This window comes from Pararge aegeria, chromosome 1, assembly GCF_905163445.1.
Source record: "Pararge aegeria chromosome 1, ilParAegt1.1, whole genome shotgun sequence".
Classification (NCBI taxonomy): domain Eukaryota; kingdom Metazoa; phylum Arthropoda; class Insecta; order Lepidoptera; family Nymphalidae; genus Pararge; species Pararge aegeria.
The window spans coordinates 2,871,683-2,895,242 of record NC_053180.1 but is presented as its reverse complement, the minus strand read 5'-3'; the positions used below and the strand labels follow the sequence as shown (position 1 = coordinate 2,895,242).

General features: G+C 36.5%; 1 protein-coding gene across 1 annotated transcript in view; it reads right to left on the bottom strand.

Annotated features, from left to right (window-relative positions):
- Positions 1-23,534, bottom strand: part of LOC120626255 (lactase-phlorizin hydrolase-like) — a 37,322-nt gene extending 13,788 nt beyond the window's left edge. The window contains exons 1-12 of the mRNA XM_039893723.1: positions 23,488-23,534; positions 21,585-21,700; positions 19,335-19,482; positions 18,608-18,774; positions 17,693-17,953; positions 16,084-16,172; positions 14,772-14,919; positions 13,396-13,559; positions 12,174-12,326; positions 11,979-12,070; positions 10,346-10,602; positions 2,182-2,218 (exon numbers count right to left, since the gene is read on the bottom strand). Of these exons, the coding sequence (XP_039749657.1) occupies positions 2,182-2,218; positions 10,346-10,602; positions 11,979-12,070; positions 12,174-12,326; positions 13,396-13,559; positions 14,772-14,919; positions 16,084-16,172; positions 17,693-17,953; positions 18,608-18,774; positions 19,335-19,482; positions 21,585-21,700; positions 23,488-23,534 (1,679 nt within the window). The remainder of the gene's footprint in view (positions 1-2,181; positions 2,219-10,345; positions 10,603-11,978; positions 12,071-12,173; positions 12,327-13,395; positions 13,560-14,771; positions 14,920-16,083; positions 16,173-17,692; positions 17,954-18,607; positions 18,775-19,334; positions 19,483-21,584; positions 21,701-23,487) is intronic.
- Positions 23,535-23,560: the final 26 nt, after the last annotated feature.

The following is a 23,560-nucleotide window of genomic DNA, read 5'->3' as shown; positions in this document are numbered from 1 at the left end:
ATTTACCCACTTTATAAATTTACTGTAACACGTGTTATAATATCTTGGATTGCCTTACATCGACGTAATAAGATTCTCGTTACGAGCAAGTGTGATGAAAAATAAATTGAAAATGCATATTTTATTCAAGAAGAAATTAAAGCGGCGAAAAGGTACTAATTTTGATGACTGATAGACTTACCTATATTGAAAAGAAACAACAATCAACTCGATTGTTATCTCGAGCCTTAGTGTTTATCTCAAACGAATATTAATTTTAGTTTGTAGTTATTATAAAATATATTTTTTGTTTTAGGTTATTTTTGTTTATGAATAAAATTATACTTACTTAAAATAAAAAACCTAATAAACTATGTAAAATGAGTAACACAGAATATTCATACGACTGTACAGCTGAACCGTGGCTTTAGTTTAGAATAATTAACTCTTACGTTATATTAACATATTCTTATAATTATTAGTTACTTAGTTACAAGTAAATAGGTACTTCAAGTACCTATTTACTTGTTAAATATTTCTCACATTCGAGGCGTCCTGGAAAAAATCTCTCGTGCATAAAGACAATTCATGTCTAAAATGAATTGTCTGTGTCTGTCCTTTTTTATCTAAATCCTTTGTATTTGATACATACTAGATCTATACATATGCATGATCTTTTTATTATATAATAAAATCGTAGACTAGCTGTGGCTATACATTAAAGATTTTTGCATAAAAATAACTGGGAGACGTTTGAAATAAGTAATAGAAAGCAAAATGCATTTTTTTGTAATTATTGTCTCTTTGTCTGTGTAACTGTTTGTCTATGTGTATGTTTGTCTATATGTCTGTTTGACTGCTGGTTTGTGCGCGCATCACGCAAAAACTACTGAATGTATTTGAGTGCAATTAGGTACATTAATAACTGGTCATTACATAAACCCATTACCGGCCCACTACAAAGTACGGGTCTCCTCTCACTGAGAAGCGATTAAGGCCGTAGTCCACCACGCTGGCCCATCGCGGATTGGTGGACTCCACACACCTCACGTGGAAAAAATCTGGCTATATTGAGGAAATTGTCGACTATGGATCACTATGCTGTATAATAAATTACTCGTGAATTGCGATATTGGTGGGATTAAATTGAATCACACATGCTATCGCAAATCATGTCTTTAGGTATCATCAACCGATTACTATCCTGCAGCTGGGCGCAGGCTCTTTCGTTTTATATATAAGACTCAAAGTTGAACAACTCCATACGTATTTGACATATTTACCCACGTTAAGTCAAATTAGTTAACTTGATAAGTACTTTAAGGGGGCACAAATACCCCATCCGCGTAAACCCTTACCTTTACACTCACTAAATATGTCTCAGAGAAGACGAAACACTTTCTAATGAAAATACTTTTTTTATCTCTATTAGTTATGCCTTAACTGAAACCTTCAGCAGGGATAACACAGGCAGGAGAAAAAAATTATATCCCCCGATTATATCCCCTGGCAGGGGATATAACTAACGTTATATCCCCGTCCACATGCTAAAGCACGGGAACAAATAATAGGAAAGTTTACCACGTTTATTGTTACGAATATATTATTTGGATAATATTTCGGCACCAGCTCTGGTTGTTTGATAAAGCTGTGGGGCAAGACAATTATTTATCCTTTCCCCGGGAAGAAAATTGTCTCCTGCCCATGCTAGCCGTGCTGAAGAGATATAATTATCGTTTCTACTTGCTAAAGTACGGGAAAAGGGAATCGGAGAAGTTTTACACCTTTTATTATTACGAATATATTATTTGGATAATATTTCCACTTGTGCGCCAGTGCTCTGCGAGTTAATAAAGCTGTATGAGAAGAGAAATTTATATTCTTTCCTTGGGCATATAATTGTCTCCTGTCCATGCTAGACGGGGATACAACTTTTATCTCCTGCCTGTGCTATCAAAAGGGGAAAGGATAAAAATTTACCTTCTCCCATTTATCTCCAGTTCCAGTGATTTAGCAGGTGGGCACGTTAATTAAATCCCTTGTCAGGGGATATAATTTTTATCTCCCCCCTGCAGGAAGATCGTCGAAAAAATAAAACTCATCGTAATACCGCTAAGAAAAGAATACCAACGCGTCGTTTTATTCTATGACACCAAATCTCGTTTAAACACGCGTTAGAAACTAAAAATAAGTGGCACTCACCACAAAACAACTGCTTGGAAAGAAACCATTGTGATAACTGAAGCATAGTTACTGAGCATTAGTTTCTTATATATGTTCTCATATTATGTTAAAAAAGGGGTCTCTGCGTATTTCCCCATGGCTGCGGATCATCGCAAATTTTCCTTCCCCCAAAATCATACCTAATATGCAGTTAAAGATGTATTTATTGATGTGAACTTTGAGAACGTTATACAATCGGTTTCGATTTCAGAACGGCATTGAATTCATACGAGTATGTCGTGGTATAATAAAGATGTCGGAATTTGGTATTATTTATTTTGCAATTTTTTAAATATTTCCAGTCGAGTTCAGTGTGGGTTATACTGTGGAGTTGTTTTACCTAAACTTGTAGGAAATATCAGTATATAGTTAACTAGCGATCCGCCCCGGTTTCGCAGGTATGCAATGTACATAATATTATTAACGCACTTTAGTGAGATTTATAATAAAAGTCAGTATTACTTACATTAATTTAATCTATCTAGTTAGGTTTAGACAGCGTTTTCAATGTTAGGGCATAATAATACTCGTATATATGCTACGAGGTATCATCACAAATCATTGAATTTCTTTGATATTCTCTAAGATAAAATGCTCGTTTTTAAATATTGGTTAGAGGCAGGCGTAACTTTGCGAAATTCCATGATACATTATTAAATGTAACCTTGATTTGCTATAGTCCGCGAAAAGCAGGAGAATCTGTATGGTCTATGTTTATAATTTCATACATCTTCATACTCCACACCAAACAGAACATTCGGCAATGTATCTTTCCGACACCGGAGTATCCTCAGGAGATGCTGACTTAAAAAATAATAATTTTTAACTTAACAATTATTAGATTAGATACTGACTTAACAATTATTCATTGTAAAGTCAACATAGCCTGAGGATACTCCGGTGTCGGAGCGAAACGTACTTTATTAGTATTTACATTAGTACATTGCCTAAATGCCTATAAATTTAGCTTAATTTTTATAATTCAAAATGCTCGTTTACTAATTATAAACCTTCCTCATGAATAATTATATTTATTGAACACGTACAAATAGCAACTTTTTTTCATCATACATCAAAATATTCAGTAACGTTTGTAAATATTATTTTTAGAATTTTTTGATCCCCAAGTTTGACTAAATAACTAAGAAAAACGTACTAGTGATAACTTTGATATTTTTTTTTTAGACAAAATTTTACTGTATCGCTTAAAGCGGCTAACCATTTCGCTTTGAAGAATTACATATAGGATTTCAATGGTAAGTTTTAGTAGTAGTAGAACTTATTGTGACCGAGCTCGTCCGGGGAAGTCCTATTGCCATGCTTATTTATGCCGCTAAGCAGCAATGTTGCAATGCTGTGTTGCGGTCTGAAGGGGCTGGTTGCTGGTAAGAAACCCATTGCACGACTGAGGACTTGCCTTGCATGAAGTGTTGCTCTGTTTATTGGCGAAGGTTTTTACTTAGTTTAGTTAACAAATTTGATAAAGTAAGAGTAGGTATGGCCGCATAAGTAGGCTCAGAATCACTCAGCGAGCGATGGAGAGAGCTATGTTGAGATTACCGCAACGTGATCGAACCAGAAATGCGGAGAACCGTAGAAGAAAATTGAGATTGCAGTCAAAGTTTTTATCATAATCAATTCAACCAAATACGTTTTTCGTGGTTAATCAACATTATCGTGGTGTGTACCCGTTGAACTATATTTAAGAAATGTTGATTAACCACGAAAATCGTAGTTTAAAATCTTGAAGAGTAGGTATACTCATGTTTGGTTACGACGTAATTCCTATGTACATGAAAATCCTTAGGCTAACTAATATATGATCCTAAAAAAAGAGCTATTTTTATCAAGAAATTTGTGGAGACTAGATTTTTTTTAATTTCTGTATAAAACTGCAGTCTTATCATGGATCTTAAGACGGTAACGTTAAAAATAGCAATTGCTGAGTTCTTCTTCTCGTTGAAATCTGGCTTTCAAACAGCCCAGGGTCAAGGTTAGACGAACTTCTGCAGAGTTACGACATAGCAATTAATGTTTATGATCATTTTCTTCAATTATAATTAGTATTAAGCCATATACTAAGTCTTTTTTGTGAGTAATTTACGTTATTAATCTCTCATTCATTTATTTCCTTATCGTATTTAAACTTTTTATTGCACAGTAAAGAAAGTTGCAAAATAACGGAACGTAAATAGGCGTAGGTATACAAAGGGGTGTTCCTTTTTATTTTCCAAGTTACATTTTGACTGCCGGTACGGGTATCCATTCCAGCACTTTAAGAACCCAACGTCCATCGGTTCTCCGGTTATGGGCCCTACCCAGCACCCCATCAAACTGGAAAATCTTTGTGTGATAAGCATAAACGTTTTTCAGTGTCTTGGTGTTTTATGTATATTCTAAGTATTTATGTATATAATTCATAAAAATATTCATAAGGCATCTTAGTACCCATAACACAAGCTGTGCTTACTTTGGGGCTAGATGGCGTTGTGTGTTTTGTCGTAGTATATTGATTTACATTAGCCTCGCGACTCACTGAGCTATGTCGGTAACTCTAGTTTTTATACGAATCTCCGGTAAAGGCAGAGTAGGTCAGCCCTAAACGAGTTGGACTAATCTGGGAGCCGCTGGAGGAAAGCGGCCCAGGACCGTGGATAGTGGAACTCCCTACAAAACACCCCACAAAAGTCATTGTGACATGAAGTCTATCCCAAACACAAACACACACACACACACACACACGATAACACACACACAAACTCGTTTGTTTCATCTATCTATCCTGTAGGAGCAATGTATTTGAGAGTGTCGCAGTAGCAGGAGCAAAATTGATTTTCAGTTTGACTGTCGTAACACCAAAGCAGCTGTGTAAATCTAGGATATGGGGCTAACCTGTGATTATTATGGCACACATTTGAATATTTAAATACTTAAACTTAATCACTTAAATTTAATAACTTCGCAGTTCTCCCTATTCTACACAATATACTCAGACCCACCACGTGTCATCGCCCGCCCATCCATCTAATTACATGAAATAGACAAACATTAAGGTTACTGTTGACTAGAGCTAAGTTAAACTATACCAGTTTAATAGATTATCTGCTAGAAGTCTTTTGTTTAATTTAAAAAAAGTTTAAAAAGGTTCTTATAATTCTACCTTTATTACTATAAGTCAGGGCTTCCAAAACTGGGCGCTGCGGCGCTCTGGGGCGCCGTAGAAAGTACAGAGTGAAGTGGAAATGGGCGGGGCACATAGCTCGTAGAACCGATGGACGTTGGGTTCCCAATGTACTGGGAGGCAGCCACCGCGCGTCGGTAAAAGCAGCGTTGGTAGACAGCCAACAGTAATTTTCATGTCATAAATGGTTGAATCGGCCCAGTTTTGAATGAGAAATTTATCAAATGTTTAAAGGTAAAATCCGTCTGAGCTACATCTGTCCCTATCGCACTCTACGCTGTAACTATTGCTGAAAAATGGATTCAAATCCGTTGCGTAGAATTAAAAGATTTAAGCGTTCAAACAGGGGTAGCGCCTTATACTACGTAAAATTATAAAGAAGATTCGCGGTATGTCTTTATTCAAGTAGGCCCATAGGTGGCACTTTTGATCCGTAAATTACTTGAGAATTACACGGTAGTGAGATGATTGCGATAAACATATTCGTATACTTAAAACTAAAGCTACGAGCCGAAGTTTTATTTTTGTTATCACCATCTCACATTGGCAATAAGCTGGCCTCGCCTGGCCTCTTTACTCAAAGGTCAAAACCATGTTTCGCTAGAAAATTCAAGCTTTCAACTTAATTAGCCTAATCTTATTATATGTCTCCAACAATTAACCTTTCACAATATAATTACGACATTACGGCATTACCCAGTAGAGCTTAAGTAATAACATTTTAAATAATCAGCTTACTAATTAGGATCAAAAACCCTAATTAGTGCCTTATTATAATGCAATAATTGAACGGATCTTAGTGCCTAAAGACTAAAGTCTTCGAACAGTTCGTGTCGCCAGTGATGACTTACGGATCTGAAACATGGTCGCTTACTAAATGGGCCTCATGAGAAAGCTCAGAGTCTTTCAACTCAGCGGCGATGGAGGTGTATCTCTACATGATGCTAGGAGTATCTCTACGTGATCAAATCAGAAATGAGGAAATCCGTAGAAGTTGAGTTACCGATATAGCTCAACGAGTCGCGAAGCTAAAGTAGCAATGGACGGGGCACATCGCTCGGAGAACGACTGCACTCCGGTAACGCAGCGTAGATCGACCCCCAACGAGGTGGACAGACGTAAGACTAAATCAGGCGAGTCCCTGGGAGCCGCTGGAGGAAACCGGCCCAGGACCGCGGATTGTGGAACTCCCTTCAAATGACAACACTATGTCCAGCAGTCAATGGCGTGCATAGAGGGACGCGAGGTATGCACAGGGTATGCAGATGATATAAAATGAGTTATATTAATCCAGTACTAGTTATAAAAAGACGGCCGATTGGCGCAGTTTGCAGCAACCCTGCTTTCTGAGCCCAGGGCCGTGGGTTCGATTCCCACAACTGGAAAATTTTTGTGTGATATGCATGAATGTTTGTCAGTGTCTGAGTGTTTATATGTATATTCTAAGTATTTATGTATATAATTCATAGAAATATTCATCAGTCATCTTAGTACCCATAACACAAGCTACGCTTATTGGGGCTAGATGGCGGTGTGTGTATTGTCGTAGTATATTTATTTATTTAAAAAACTTCAGGATAGGATTTTTATAACTCTGTAAGAGTGTCTATCCTCATGTGTTTTATAACTCGTACTGAGATTTTTATACTTTTATATTATCTGCATTCTCATATCTGCAGTGGCGTGCATAGAGGGTCTATGCACGCCACTGCCAGCATGTGAATTGGTTGAATAGTTGAATGGACAAAACAACCAAGTGTCGATTCTTGTCAAAGTGTTTGTATTAGCTGTTCCCAGCGTTATTTATCCGAGTTTATTACGTTTTTAACAAGTCCTGCGGGATCCTGTTCGTAGCCTATATTACTCTCCGTCCTTTTAACTAACACTATGCAAAAAATTAAATTCGATTGGTTGCGTGGGCGTGAAGGAAGGATAAACAAACAAACACTCTCGCATTCATAATGCTAGTAAAGATAGTCATTATATCGACCCATTACCGGCCCCTGGGACCCGTGCAGTGTAGTGGGCCAAAATAAGAAGGTTTAAGGCCGTAGTCCACCAAGCTGGTCCAGTGCGGATAGGTACAGGTTTCCACACGAAATTTTCCTGCACCGTCGAAGCAAGTGATATTTTTAATTACTTAAAACGCACATACGCACATAAGGTTTGTATATATTTATGTATATATACATATATATATATATATATGAATATAATATGTATATATATATATATATATATTTTTTTATATGTGTATGTATTAATTGTTATATATAGTAGATGTAGTTTATGTTATAACATATTTTTAAAATTGCACTATCCCGTTTCCATACTCATTTTATTCTTTCATTAAGAATTGTCTGCTTAAAGCGATAAGATCGCCTTTGCGCATTTTTATTCTTCTTATATTTATGTTTTCAATTTATATTATCTTTATCTCTTAATTGTGTGCAGTAAAGAATTTATCTATCTATCTATCTATCAAAAGTTAGTGCTGGGGTTCGAACTCGGCCCCCCGAAGACGAGCTCCTACCCACTGCGCTAACGCAGTAAAGATAGTATCTAACATATAATATCCAGTATATTTTATTAGTTCAAGATACACATGTATGTCATAAATATCAGGCCTGGGACGTTAGGACGTTATTAGGTTGCGGATGATATATTTTACATACTAGTGGACAAACGTAAAAAGTTAAATAATGTAGACGCGGTATATATTCTAATAAAGGTATCATTATAATGTCGCGTTATTTAGTGGCATTAAGTGGCACAAAAACAGAGTTTTAAGTTTTATTTATATATTATTTAACAGTTATTTTTAAGTCAATATCATTTTTATATATTATATTTATATTGGCATTTACTTAAATATTTATTTGTCTTTGGTTACAAATATTTTTTTATAAATATTATATATTTATTTTATGGGTATATGTATATATTCACCACCTAACTATTTTCTGTATTTGTTATCTTTGCCATTGGTTGCCTGGAAGAAATCGCTATGAAGCGATAAGGCCGCCAAATCGTACGTTGTTTTGTTATACTTTTCTTTTTTTTATATACTTTTTGTGGTGTGTAATAAAAGTATATTCATTCATTTATTAATTCAACATTTGAGATTTTTGTTTCTATTCCCTCGCGTATGTTTATATAAAATCACGTAATTAATTAAGTAAGCTATTACGTTCTACGTACGTACGTAAGTTTTCTTAGTACATAAAAAAATGCAAACATACATTTTTGCCAAGGTATGCTCGCCAAAATATACTTTGCATAGTGCTGAGTGTTATATGAACTTACTTATATTTTTAAATTTACCATAATTATTTTGTTTATTTTAATTTTAGTTTGTAATTATTATTACTTATAACTTAAAGTCTGATCTATATACTACTAGCTGTTGCCCGCGACTTCGTCTGCGTTTGATTTTGTTTTTAAAGTATTCAGTATCGCTAAGCCATAAATGAGTATAGTAGTATATATATATATATATAGCATGTGACTGTCAATTAATTATAGACAAATAATTTGCAATAAAATACAATTGTGACTATAATTAAAGATCTAAGCTATCCTATCTCTTAAGTTGGACCAGACTGCTCACGGTGTGCCAATTTAATTTAAAATCGGTTAAGTAGTTTAGGAGTCCATCGCGGACAAACATCGTGACAGGAGATTTTTATATATTAAGATATACTATATACTTTGACTATTCCAATAAAAAAATTCGAATTTACCATTCAGTTAAGAGATTTACAAGAAGTACAAGAAAATTGGCACCAATATTTTGTAAACCAGCTAAAAGGCTCTTTAACAAGTAATCTTATCATTAAAACGAATTAAGATACAGAAGCCACTTGAAAATCGATTTACGGCAATCTAAAAATCATTATAACTTTAACTTATCATTCTCTAAATTATGCAACAAGTAAAACATAAGTCAATATATAAATGCCTCTTTGAGTAAGTAGTTAATATGTTTATCTACGGATCAAGAGGCCTTGGGTTTAATGCCCTGGGCAGGCTAAACATGGTAGGCATTCAAACTGAATACGTCTTTATTCAAAAAAATTACCGGTGGTAAAAAAAAATTAGCTTTTGTGCGCTATTACGGGTCTTGGCTTTTTCCAGCGGAGGCAGTCAGAAGCCGCTTCATTCCAACTCCGAACTCCCATAACCCTCATGTCTCTCTCTAATCCATCACTTCAATGACCCCTATGTCATCATCGGCCTCTATCCATCTAATTCCTTTAAACGAGCATATTTGTATATATGTATATATATATACAACGTGTAACAGAATTACGAAATACTGTTGAAGGGCGCATAAGGATATCTCATAAGGAATCACCCTGTGTAGATATTATAAAAGCATAAAACATTCTAAGTTCTTATGACAACCCTATTGAAGTTAAAGGACCGACACGCGCACAGTACCTACGCTACGAGACGCGTACCTAAAATGACTTGATTTTAATTTTGTATGCGATGTAAAGGCTGTATCTGCTTTCTTTCTGTAAAACGCACAGCAGTGGTGGAACTAAACTCTATTAGCTTTTGGATTTCACAGATAAGTCTGCGAGACAATTAATAATGTTCTTGTAAAGCCTATGAAGTATTCTTTCGGTTTTCATTAACACGTTGTATAATCTGAATCTCGGAAACAACGATTTGCCACTTTCCAAACGATTGCTCTATGCAGACGGTTACGCCTGAACTCTGTAAGACTGAAATAAAATTGTATGTGAACCCTTAAAACAAAAACTCCATAATAAGGCAGTCGTTTTAAAAAATCGCTCTAGTAGTAGTACCTTGAAGTACCTTGAAGTTTGCGCTAAATTTAATAGATCTTTTCCTTAGAATCTTTGCGAAAGTTGTTAAGCGCCGCTTTGGATCAAAATCCGTGATTCAGTCGACATCCGTGAATCAAGCGACAGTAAAAAATGAATATTCAGTGCATTGTTTTTACTAAAATATATGCTAAACTAAGCGTGTATATAAGCATTAATTCACAATTAACTCTAATCCTAGACGTAGCTGACGTTTTATCTTGTATCAAGTTCTTTCTTTTCAAGTGATGGTATTGATGTGATGAGTGTGGTATGTCCAGGGAGTGGTGTTTGATAACACTCGAATAGAAGAATGCGGAGGCACGTGGCTCACGTAGGCGCTGTGGATCTTTGAAATCCACTGAGTATAGACCGAATTTCAACCTGAAATAGAAAAAGAAAACAATATCTATATATATAAAAGAGAAAGTGTTTGGGTATGTTCCGTATAGGCTCCGAAACGGCTGGACCGATTTCAATGAGACTTTCAGAGAATCTCCGGATTGACCTGTCGAGTAATCCTGTAAAGTTTGGTGACGATCGGAGCACTTCTATTTTTGAACTGTCAGATACAGCTTTTATTTCCTATGATGATATTGATAATTATCTTCACCCGCTCGAGAAGAGAATAGAAGATAATGAACACGGAGAGATATAAATGATTTAATATATGATGAGACTTTAAATTAAAAATTTAATGATGTAAGTTTATTGTTTAAAGAAAATAAAGCAAAATCGAGCCCGACGAAGCGGGCTGGGTACGCTAGTAACTTGTGCTTTATGGGTGATGGAAAACATGGTAACCTGCATGCCTGAGAGTTTTTCATAAAGTTCGCACAGAAGTGACCGAGTCTTTTTGAAGTCGAGGCCCGTGCCTTGTAGTGGGCCGGTGATAGGTTAATGGCGATGATAAGTATTTATCGGTACACATACAGGTGTTATGAGCCATTTTGAAAATATTTTTTTATTTTTATTTTGGACGTTGGGGTTCTGGAATGGGGTCTTGTACGACGGGGTAGTCCAAAGAAAATTTAGAAATTTTCAATTACCAGACTTCCGAGCGACAGATATAGCTCAAGCATAACCATCTTTACGAGGAACCCAGTTTCCGACATAGCTGAACGAGTTGCAAAACTAAAGCGTAAGCGTCATGGGCGGGGTAAATAGCTCGTAGAACTTATGGACGTTGGAGTGGAACTTGGAACGCAGCATTCGTAGACCCCGTTAGGTGGGCAGACGACATCAAAGAAACCACTGGACTCAATAGACATAAGACTTGGGAAGTCTCTACAAAATACCTTAATGACATGTATTATATATAGAATGGGGTCTATTCCATGACGGATGGACAGCATTTTTCCGTGAATTGTTTAGGTACTCTGGGTATATGAATGACCTTTACTTCAATGCAGAGTATCACTATATTACATTATATTAATATCATGTCTTTTATAGTGTTTGATGTCATCTTCCATTCATTTGTATAATAGCTATCCACAGTGGCGTGCACAGGCTTCCTTACCAGGGTATGCATACAGCAGAAAAATTGCATAGAATGGCGATAATCCTCCTCCTATACTAGGCTCCTATGCGAGCTATATATATATAAGTTATAGGGTAGGCAATGCTTCTGTGCATGTATGAAGTGCACGCCACTGGCTATCCATAAATTATGTAGTTCCATCTGATCAGTGTAAGTGGCCCCGTGACAAGATGTAAAATTAATAAATAAATAAAGTTTATCTGATATCTTTACTTACGAATATCCGAACATCCACTCGAAGTTGTCCATAAGCGACCAGACTGTGTAGCCAATCACATTCGCGCCGTCTTCTTTTATGGCCAGCAATATCTTTAAGAGTAATAAAAAAAATTAATTTGGCATTTAGTAATGTGAGCCTATTAAGTTGAAATTTTACAAGGATAAATCTAAGAAATAATGAAAAAAAAACTACCTCTTTCAAATAATCCCGTATAAAGTTGATCCGCCCGGTGTCATACAAATCTGGGTCGCGTGTCGCGAAGCCATTTTCCGTAATTAAAATGCTGACATTGTTGTAGCGATCTTTAAGCCATTTGATTTGACGACGAATGCCTTTCGGTGCTACCTGAAATTTACCTCATTCATCCTCAGCCTGTTCATGACCTTCATTTCAGTGAGATAGAGGGAATTAAAACGGAGTTTTTCAGATGTTTCATGAGGTTATGGTAAATTATATGGGAACAGTCGGGTGTACCGTGTGCCGGGTTTTGTAGAACCAGCGGAAGTTGAGGGTTTCTAATTCTTGCCGATTGGTGACCGATTAATAGCCATGTATCATTTCACTGTAACACTAAAGCCCTTTTTTTTAAATACATATATACATACACTACGAGTCGTAGATGGCGATTTGTGTAGTGTCGTAGTCTACGACAATACCAAAGTAAGCGTAGCTTGTGCTATGGGTACTAGATAACTGATGAATATTTTTCTAGATAATATAGGTACACAAATACATAAAATATACAGATAAACGCCCAGACACTGAAAAACATTCATGTTCATAATACAAACATTTTCCAGTAGCGGGAATCGAACCCACAGCCCTGGACACAGAAAGCAGGATCGTGGCCCACTGCGCCAACCGGCCTGCGGGAATGTTCTATAATCCACACGCTGGCAGAAAATTTGGTGATCGCCGTAGACGGTAGTAGAAGCACGGAGAATGCTGTTGTCCGCACTCTGTTAAATATTCCCTAAGTCGTCTCGTACGACACCCGCGGGAAGAGGAAGGGTGGTGACAACTGTATTCTGACATATTATGAAAATGAAGCTTAATTTGCTACTCCGCGAAAGCTTACTCTCTGTGCAATGTACCCTCAAAACATTGCTAAAAATCTGTTTGGTCTGGACTATAAAGATTGAAGAAATTATAAATCACACCATACAGATTCTCCTACTTTTCGAGTATAGCAAGTTAAGCTTATTTTTAAAAATATATCATGGAATTCTGCAAAGTGACGCCTGCTTCTATCCAATATTCTGATATATTTACCACACGGCACATAGGCGATGGTAGGCGAAAATGGGAACCTCAAATAGTCCTTCGACTACCAACTTCATAGCGGCACTAGTCCGTACGGCTTAAACGGGCCGTCATTTTGTGGTCGATACTCGATTCAAGTGTACCTACTCACCGCTAGGTAACTTAAATCGGTGTACGCCCATGTCGGATCAATCTCCAATACAGCATTCAGCTCCTTCGAGCCGGCGACGAACCAGGGTCCTGGTGTCTCGTTTTTATGTGCTTCTCGTACTAGACGAGCTGTGTAGTGGTTCAGACTGTAGAAATCGTATGTGCCTGGAAGAATAATACTAATATTCTTAAAGGTTACAGATCAATATACAACGCGTACCTGAATTAAGAAAAACTGTTATTGTACCCATATCCTTAAATGAAAATATTCTGGACGAACTAAATAATTATAAATTAACGTTTAGTTTGATCAAATTATTCACAAAAGTTATTTTTGAAAACAAAACTTTCATGCAGTGGAATAAGACAAAATGAGGTTTAGCTTTTTTCTGAGAGTATTTTAATGTTTAGCCTGTTTTTTTCTTCGCAAGTGTGATGTCAAACATCATATGTAACGCGTATGCATTGTTCTAAGGGTGCATAAGTATATCTCACAAAGAATTATTACATTATTTATTTTTCCATACAAACTAATTCAGAACTTTTTAGGTTTAATTAAAATTCACAAATGTTTTATTCACGTAGATCGTCACAGGAAGCTTTCATACATTTAACATGTTAACAGAATTGTAAGGTGATGGTGATAACTGCTTTCGTTAACTTAAAACTAAAGCTAGGATTGTTCCAAACGCGCTCTGGTCTAAAAAGAGCCCATAACAAACGTAGCCAGGTTTTTACTTATAGCAACCCTATTCAAGATAAAAGACTGACACTTGATTTTAATTTAGCATGTGACGTCTCATAAGGAACCACCAGGTAAAAAAAGAAGCATATAATTATTTTACAATGCAAACTAATTCAAAACATTCTAAGTGTTTACTTATAACAACCCTATTAAAGATAAAAGACCGACACGCGCATAGTACCTTAGGTACGCGACGCATACCATAAAGTGCAAGGAGTCACTTGATTATAATTCTGCTGCTAAATTTGACGTTAGGGCTGTATCTGATTTCTTTCAGTAAAAACTATGGCAGTGACTCAAAAACAATAAGAGTAACAAAAATAAAACAATTAGAGTGAGTATACTCAAAGACAATTAGCGTATCGGTTTCACAGATAAGTCTCAGAGACAGTAAATAATGTACCTCTGAAGCCTGTAAAGTAAAATTTCGGTTTTCGGTGCTAAATTCCTTTGAAATATAAAAACCAGTCATCGATTCGACAATGTATCGTTATAAACTTACGTACTTCTAACGACTCAGTTAGTAGTTAGTACTCAGTTAAATGTAATAATTTGTCGATAAAAATCTACTCTACGGCTCTGAAAATAGAATACAAATCGGATGGACTCCATAATACCACAACATTAGGTACCTTGAATGAGTTTCTTCTCTTCGTCAGTGAACGAGGGTAACCTTGAATAAGGATAGCCTTGCTTTTTGCTATATTCCGCCATTATCTTCTCTATGGATGGCGGCCACCCGCCTTCCGCGGAATAAATGGGATCCGAGTAACGGCCAGCCTATAATCGAGAAGATATACTATAGGAATCCTTGATTAATAATCAATGTACTTACTATATTTCATCGTCATCATCATATCAACCCATTACCGGGCACGGAAGCGGTGAAAGCCCAGTGGGTAGGAGCTCGAATGCACTTTCGGGGGGACCTCCAACTTTTCAAGGTTATGTGCGTTTTAATTAAATAAAACATCACTTGCTTCGATGGTGAAGAAATACATCGTGAGGAAACCTGCATGCCTGAGAGTTCTACATTAAATATACATAGTTGTATATACTTGTAATAAAACGAGTATAGTTTAAAAAAAAATATCTATTTATTGAATTGCTTTTTTTTATTTAAACTCGCGATAATTTTTACATTTATTGTCCGATCGGAATAAAGTAATTTAGTGCTACATAAATACCCTAAATGACATAAATGTTCATTTAAAAAAATAATTAATACTGCAATACTAGCGTAATACACTTTTTTTTCTTCCGGCGATCTATTAAAATTTTAGAACACAAAAGTTACTATTGCGACCTAACTATGATAGTTAGATATATTCCCTTATGGACTTTTTTGTAGATAATCATAAGCATTTTAATTATATAATACATAATTATTATGTATCATTAATACTTTTATAGCGCACCTCAAGTAATGAATATATATAGAGAAATGTTTGCTACTTTGGGTTACATTATTGCTATTTTCGTAACGACCTCCAATTTTTTTAAAATAAATTATAGTCTATGTTACTTTGTGATAGTTAAGCTTTCATTTGGCGAAGAAATGGCTTGAATCGGTCCAGAACTTTTGGAGCCTATTGGGTACAAACAAAAGATTAAAGATGCCTTTATTATGGTTCGGTTTGACATAAGGTTTGATCTCCAATTTTTTTTTAATAAATTATAGTCTTTGTTACTTTGTGATAGTTAAGCTTTCATTTGGCGAATAAATGGCATGAATAGGTCCAGAACTTTTGGAGCCTATTGGGTACAAACAAAAGATTAAAGATGCTTTTATTATGGTTCGGTTTGACCTAAGTTCTTTGAAGGACGTATTCTTTGCATGCCATTTAAAGAATCCGTCTGTTGATTGGCGATGGTATTCAAACCAGGTGGGCATTTGCTTAGCCTGATAACGGTTACTTAAAAAAAAAAACTTAATCAACTTACTCCGAATTCTCTCGCAAGTTCTGTCAGCTCCTCATCTTTTTCTGAAGCTGGATCGAGCCATATAGGGTTGTTTGCTATTGAAAGCTTACCTGTAATATATATTCAATTGTTATATTAATGTATGGGATTGTAGGTATGAAAACTTATCTGACTTAAATGTGCTAAGTATAAGCTATTCATATGTTTTCTCTGCTGTATGAAAAAACCGCAATTGATTAAATTCATACCGCCTTCGCACCGCGCCGTTTACACTCTATATAGGATGCTTCGTATACACCAAACGATTTATTTAATTTTCTTAATTTTTTTTTTAATATTGTTACGAATGTTGAAGTTAGACAAACAAATAAATAAATATACTACGACAATACAAACATCGCCACCTAGCCCCAAAGTAAGCGTAGCGTAGTTATGGGTACTAGGATGACTGATGAATATTTTTATGAATAATATACCTAAATACTTAGAATATACATATAAACACCCAGACACTGAAAAACATTCATGCTCATCACACAAACATTATCCAATAGTGGGAATCGAACCCACGGCCTTGGGCTCAGAAAGCAGGGTCGCTGCAAACTGAGCCAATCGGCCGTCACAAGACACTTTTGTATTACATAAAAAATTACCGTGAATTATCGAAGATCGGGGTTCACTAGTGAAATATATAAAGATCATCATCATATCAATCCATTACCGTTCCTTTACAGGGTATCCTCTCACAATTACTTTCAGTTGAGATAATTATGGAGAACTCTCAGACACGTAGGTTTCTCTCGTGTTTTCCGATGTTACCTTTATAGTTGCAAGTGGTATTTTAATTGTTTAAAACGCACATAACTTAAAAATGTTAGAGGTGTATGCTGGGAATCGAACTCGGTAGTGAGTGTAGAAAGTAAAGTCGAAGTCCTACGTACTCGACTATCACCGCTATAATAATATGTAGGTGATAATAAAAGTACTTAGTTACATAGATATACGCATAAAGCGAGAGAGTAAAATTTGGTGGCCTTATCGCTACATAGCGATTTCGCCCAGGCATCCAAAGACGCAAAAGGATCAATTAAAAAGCTGATAAGACTAAAGTTAATTTTCAAGTTTTTAGTTTTAATTTAGTTTCTTAAAATTCCTTTCATTTCATACCCTTGTTAAATTTAAATCGCCAATTTGGACGGCGGCCATGTTGCATTTGAAATTTGTCATAGTGTAGTATTGCTCATATATTGTGGGAGTTGTGTGGAAAATATGTAATCGACCATTATGTTGAGGCGGCCGTCTTGGACCGATTTACATCAACAATACCTAAGAAAACACCCCGCTAATTCGGGAAAAAAAAAATAAAGTGAAAGTCGGTTCGTCCGTTTAAGAGCTACTATGCCACAGACACACAAATACACACACACACCCTCCGCTAATTCAGGCAAAAAAAAACAAAATCAAAGTCGGTTCGTCCGTTTAAGAGCTACGATGCCACAGACACACACAAATACACACACACACACACACACACACACACCCTCCGCTAATTCGCGTCACATTTCGGTCAGTTCGTACACATACATACACACCACGTCGTTCTTGCGTCGGGGGTTAAAAACACAGTTACCATTGTATTGCGGCTTAAAGTCCTCATCATAAATCCTCCAAGCCTTAGCATGCGCCAGAAGGACGTTCTTGTTGCACAGGAAAGGCCCAAGCTCCTCTTCGTGCACCATCGGGACAACGTTGCCCAGGTTGTAAATGTGGTCACACATTATTAGTGGCTCGTTGATGGTTATCCAGGTCTTGACCCGGTCGGCGTAGAGGCTGAAGACGATGCGAGCGTAGTCGGCGAACCAGTCAGCTATTAGGGGGTTAGTCCAGCCTCCTGAAATTAATAAGTCATCAGCGTCAGCTCCGTCCATTTATATATTTTATTCCTCTATACGTTAGCCCTTGACTGCAATCTCAACTGGTAGTTGATGGTGTCTAAGATGGTAGCGGCCTAAACTGTTCGGCGTGCAAGGCATACGCTCAAGGTTATTGGCGTGATCACAAGCCCTAGTGCTTGCGGCCATCTTAGATTTGAAACTTGTCATTGTGTATGCATTATATGTGGGGTTTGTGAAAGGATATGTTATCGAGCATTTCCTAACGGCGGCAATCTTAGATCGATTTTCATCAAACATAGATCACTTCCGACTAATTCACCTTTCAGAGAAAAACAAACCAACATTTTAAATTTTGGTTCATCACGTGCATCCGTTCGGGAAATACGATGCCACAGACACACACACATTTAAACACGTGTACACGCACACCCACGCGCACTCGTCACGAAATAAACCAATTAAATAAAAACTAACATAACAGCGGTCTTGTGCCACTTGGGTCCAGCTCCCTGCGACTCGTTTGATGTCATATTTCTACCTCTACCTAAGTGATTCAAAAAAGTACAAAAAACCGCATTCAAACAACAGACAAAGCGCTTAAACTCATACACAGGTTTCTTTGCATCGGTGTAAAAAAAGTACTTATTTACCGAGGGTTTGTATACTCTGAGGCAGATCGAAATGGTAAAGTGTTACTACAGGCTCTATTCCTTTCTTCAGCAGGCCGTCGATTAGTTTATTGTAATATTTTGCTCCGTCTTCGCTTATCCTGTTCGGGAATCCTGTCGGTAAAATCCTGCTCCAGGATACTGAGAAACTGAAAATGACCATAATCAAAGGGAAGTAAAAAATTTCTTAATAAATCCTTGCACAGGCTATCAAAGCCAATATTTTATTTTTGTTTATGTAGTCTTGAATCGTTGGTCTAATGGTTAGCACTTTCAACTACAGATCGCGAGCTCTTGCTCAATCAGCCGTCGAAATTAATATAATTTTTTTTAAGCTTATATCGTTAAACGAGCAATTCTTGTATACTTGGAATCTCGAAATCGGCTCCAACGATTTTCATGAAATTTAGTATACAAGGGGTTTCGCGGGCGATAAATCGATCTAGCTAGGATTCATTTTTAGAAAATGTCATTTTATTCGTGTTTTCCGGTAATAACCGATTTGGTGCAATGAAGTTGCACGGGTCAGCTAGTATTTATTTCTTTGGGAACCAAATTGTGTTTGTAATTTGTTGCACGCCAATCTATAGTAAGTAGATCATGAATTACGCTTAACATAATGTTATGTTTTTGTACCATGTTCAAGCAAATAAAATTAATAAATAAATAAATGTTACTGTAACTTTGACCGAATTAGTTTTTAACTCACCGATAGAAATGTAATCCCAAGTTGTGAGCCATCTGTACATCAGTTCTCCACTGGTGGTAGGAGTCGCAGGACACGTCACCGTTCATACCATCGCTTATTAAACTTGGATTACTATGCAGCATAGAATCCCATATATTTTCACCCTTATCTATGGAATTCAAATAATAGCATACATATTTTTAGCTGAGCACATTCCTTCCTTTCAATGAATAAATGAATGAATGAATACACTTTTATTGTAAACAACAAATAAAAAGAAAATCTGTAAATAAAAATTAAACGTACATACAATTGTCCGGCCTTATCGCTACATAGCGATCTCTTCCACGCAACCAATGGCGTAAAACACAGCTCAAGAAGAGAGGAAGGTGGTGCATATAAATATACTTATATATATATAAATATAGATATATATATAGATACTGATAATTAATATACACCTATACAATGACTATCAATAATACAGAAGGGAAAAGGAATGACTAAGGTTCCGAAGATTCAGGCCAAAAATAATCTAACATATTAAAACATGATTATATATACATAATCATTGCTTTAATATGTTACTATCGCATGTAAAGAAACATTGGACATTTTAATCACTAAACACGGTACCTGTGATTTACATTAGCATCATACGTCCATCTCACGTAACTTTATGAGAAATTCTAATAAACTTACGTGAAATAGACGTATGATATTTTTTATCCATACAGTTCATACACGGGGTTTGACATACAGAGTGCACAGTGTGAAACTTTCTATCTGAATTTACGTATTCGATTGCGTGAGAGTTGTCTACGATTTATGTCGTATCGAGGTAGCGCCATCTATTTACAATACTAGGAAACCGTACTGTCACTAGATGGCGCAATTTCGATACTATATTCATCGTCATAACAACCCATTATCGGCCCACTACAAGATACGGGTTCCTTCCACACTGAGAAAGGTTAAGGCCGAAGTCCGCCACGCTGGCCCAGTGCGGATTGGTGCACTGCTCTTACCTGTGCGAACATTATATAGAACTCTCAGGCATGCAGGTTTCCTCACGATGTTTTCGATGATTGAAACATCAAAACCACTCCACTTTAGTAGTGTTTCTCGAACGGGCGGCTCGTCACTTCGCTCCATTTAGCAGGTGACAGCAATTATTTTACCTCTAATGTTCTAAACGTTTACCATAAAATGGGAAAAGTTTGTAAGCTAGGAACATTCCGCGGGTGTGAAGTGAGAACTGTTTTTAGATTAATGCACTGCATGCAATAATGGCTAAATGAGGGTTCTGTATTTTCCTAATTCAGTGGCTATGTAGCGATAAGGCCATCTAATTATAACAAACCTTTTACTATTGCGTTCATATCTCTGTTACTACTTTCTTTGGTTTTTGTTATATCATTTATAGGCTCATTGGCAATTTCACACAAACAGCAACACATGAGCCAAGCATTCGAAACATACAAGTGAATAAAAACACAAACAAACAAACAGACACACTATATATGATTATATTAGTATGAATTAGTATGGATACTCAACAACTAACCCATTATTTAACTTAATTAAGGTAAGACCTCAAATGTATATCCGAGAATTAACAAGATAATTAGCATCATAATAATATATTTGCAATGGCATTCACTGAACAATTAATAAACTTGTTGACCGTAATCTAATCGTTTAGCCTAGTTAGTTAACGCGTTAATCGTTGGTTAAGGTTAATTATAATTGGTGGCATGCGAGGTATTCGAGCGGGGTAGGCATACAACGAACAGATCATCCATACCAGTCTCTTTTGTTGTATACCAATATTATGTAGCAGCACAGAATTGAAAACAAACAGAAACCGTGTACACGACCAATATTGAAGCATCAACAACCACTCCAATTTAGAATGGTTTGTCGAACAAACGGTTAGTCATTTTTTTACCATTTAGCAGATGACAGTAATTATTTTACCTCTAATGTTCTAAGCGTTCACTATAAAATGTGAAAAATGGGAGAAAGTTTGTGAGCTAGCAACATTCCGTAGGTGTAAGTCGTGCGCGGGGCGTTTTCATTGTTTTTGGACACAATGCACCGCATACTAACCGCAATAATAACTGAATGAGGATTCCGTATATTCTTAATTCTGAGTCTAGCAACTTTGATTCTCAAAAAAAAATTACAATGCAAGATATAAAGTGGTCTTATAAAGGTTATTTATGATGTTAAAACATAAAGCTATGTTTTTTTGGGGGAATTTCTCACCACTGACGTTCCAAGCACCTTCCACTTGATACGCTGATGTAGCTGCACCAAACTGAAACCCTGGGGGGAATTTTAGGTCTAGGCACCAGCCCCCTACCCATAGAAGACTGAAAGCGCTGAAAATAAGGTGATTATATATAAGAATCCGTAACCTAATTTTTTATTCATTTCTTATAGCCTAGGTAATCTAATAACGGTACCTTAAACGGTGATAACGCAACGGGTAGGAGCTCGACTTTACTTTCGGGTGGCCGGGTTCGAATCCTAGCACGCACCTTTAACTTTTGTAAGCTATGTGCGTTTTAAGTAATTAAAAATATCACTTGCTTCGAATGTGAAGGAAAACATCGTGAGGAAACCTGCATGCCTGAGAGTTCTGCATAACGTTTTCAAAGGTATGTGGAGTCCGCCAATCCGCACTGGTACAGCGTGGTGAATTACGGCCTTAACTCCTTCTCATTGTGGGGGGAGACCCGTGCTCTGTAGAGGCCGGTAATGGGTGGATACGATGATGAAACTAATAAACTGCGTAAGTTCTCTCTGCGTTCTCTGTAATGTTCTCTAAGGAATGTGAAGCCCATTAATTCGCACTGAACAAAACATAGAAGCGTAGCTACTGCTCAAAAATAGCCCAAGGAAAACTAAGCCTCGGTGGGAGTGGGTTACGAACTGAGCCTCGCATACGTTTATTTTGCTCGTGACAGTGTTAACAGATTAAAAAAATTCATAAAACGAGATATACATATTTTTTTTTGTTATAGTCATAACAAAAAAAAAAAAACAGCCGGCTAAGTTTGTTGTGGGCTTCTTCTTAGACCAGGACGCGTTTGGAACCCTGGTAGCTTTAGTTTTAAGTTTACGAATGTGGTTATCGCCATCATCTCACTACCGTTAGTGGCGTGCACTTCATACATGCACAAAAGCACTGCATACCCAAATTATTTTATATCACTCGTATTGGAAGCGAATTTATCCATTTCATGCCATTTACCTGCTTTATGCATACCCTGGTCAAAAACTCTATGCACGCCACTGAGTCTACCGTGTAATTCTTATGTACGCATCAAAAGTGCCACCTATGGGCCTACTTGAATAAAGATATTTTTGACTTTGACTTTTGACTTTCAGATTTCTATAATTTTCAATACCTTCATGTGGAGTGAAGTGGCGTCGAAATCATTCACATAATCACCACATTAATATTGGAATTAACTTTCACTCGTAAATACACCGATAACATTAGTAGAACATAATAAAATTTAATTACAGGAATGTCTCTTCGGATGTTGTTATCCCAAATGTAGTTAAGTAGGTACCTAATTATAATATAATTAATCCCAGTTTCATATTATATGAATGAATTCACTGAATGAATGAATTCACTGAATGAATGAATGAATGAATACACTTTTATTGTACGCCACAGAGAAAATTTACAGAGATACAAATACAACATCACAATAAGGTAGAACGTACAATATGGCGGCCTTATAGCTAAATAGCGATATTATAAAATATTTTTGTATTCAAATATTTTATAACAAAACTAATTATTGTATTCAAGATTTTAAACTAACAATTTCGTAGTTAATCAACATTTCTTAAATATAGTTCAACGGGTACATACCACTATAATATTTTGGGATTTGTTGATATTTCGACCCAGTTGCATCGATCGTGGTCACGACGGGACAATCAGAATCTGACTACCCGCTTTCGTGTTCTTTTTGTCGGTATTTCACGTTCGATATACTACACTGACAACGTCACTTTTAAATTGAGAAGCTGCACGATGCTTTCTTGGTTTGCATAATTCTACCATTGGATTCCACACACTTGCTAATTTAAAACCGTGCTCACGATTGTAGTTTTTCTGCTTCCGAATTTCAATCGCTTCACGAACTAGTCTTGGAATATAGTGACGGTCGGTGGAGAGAACTTTAGGGTCATGTAGCTCTATCCATAATATGCTCTGC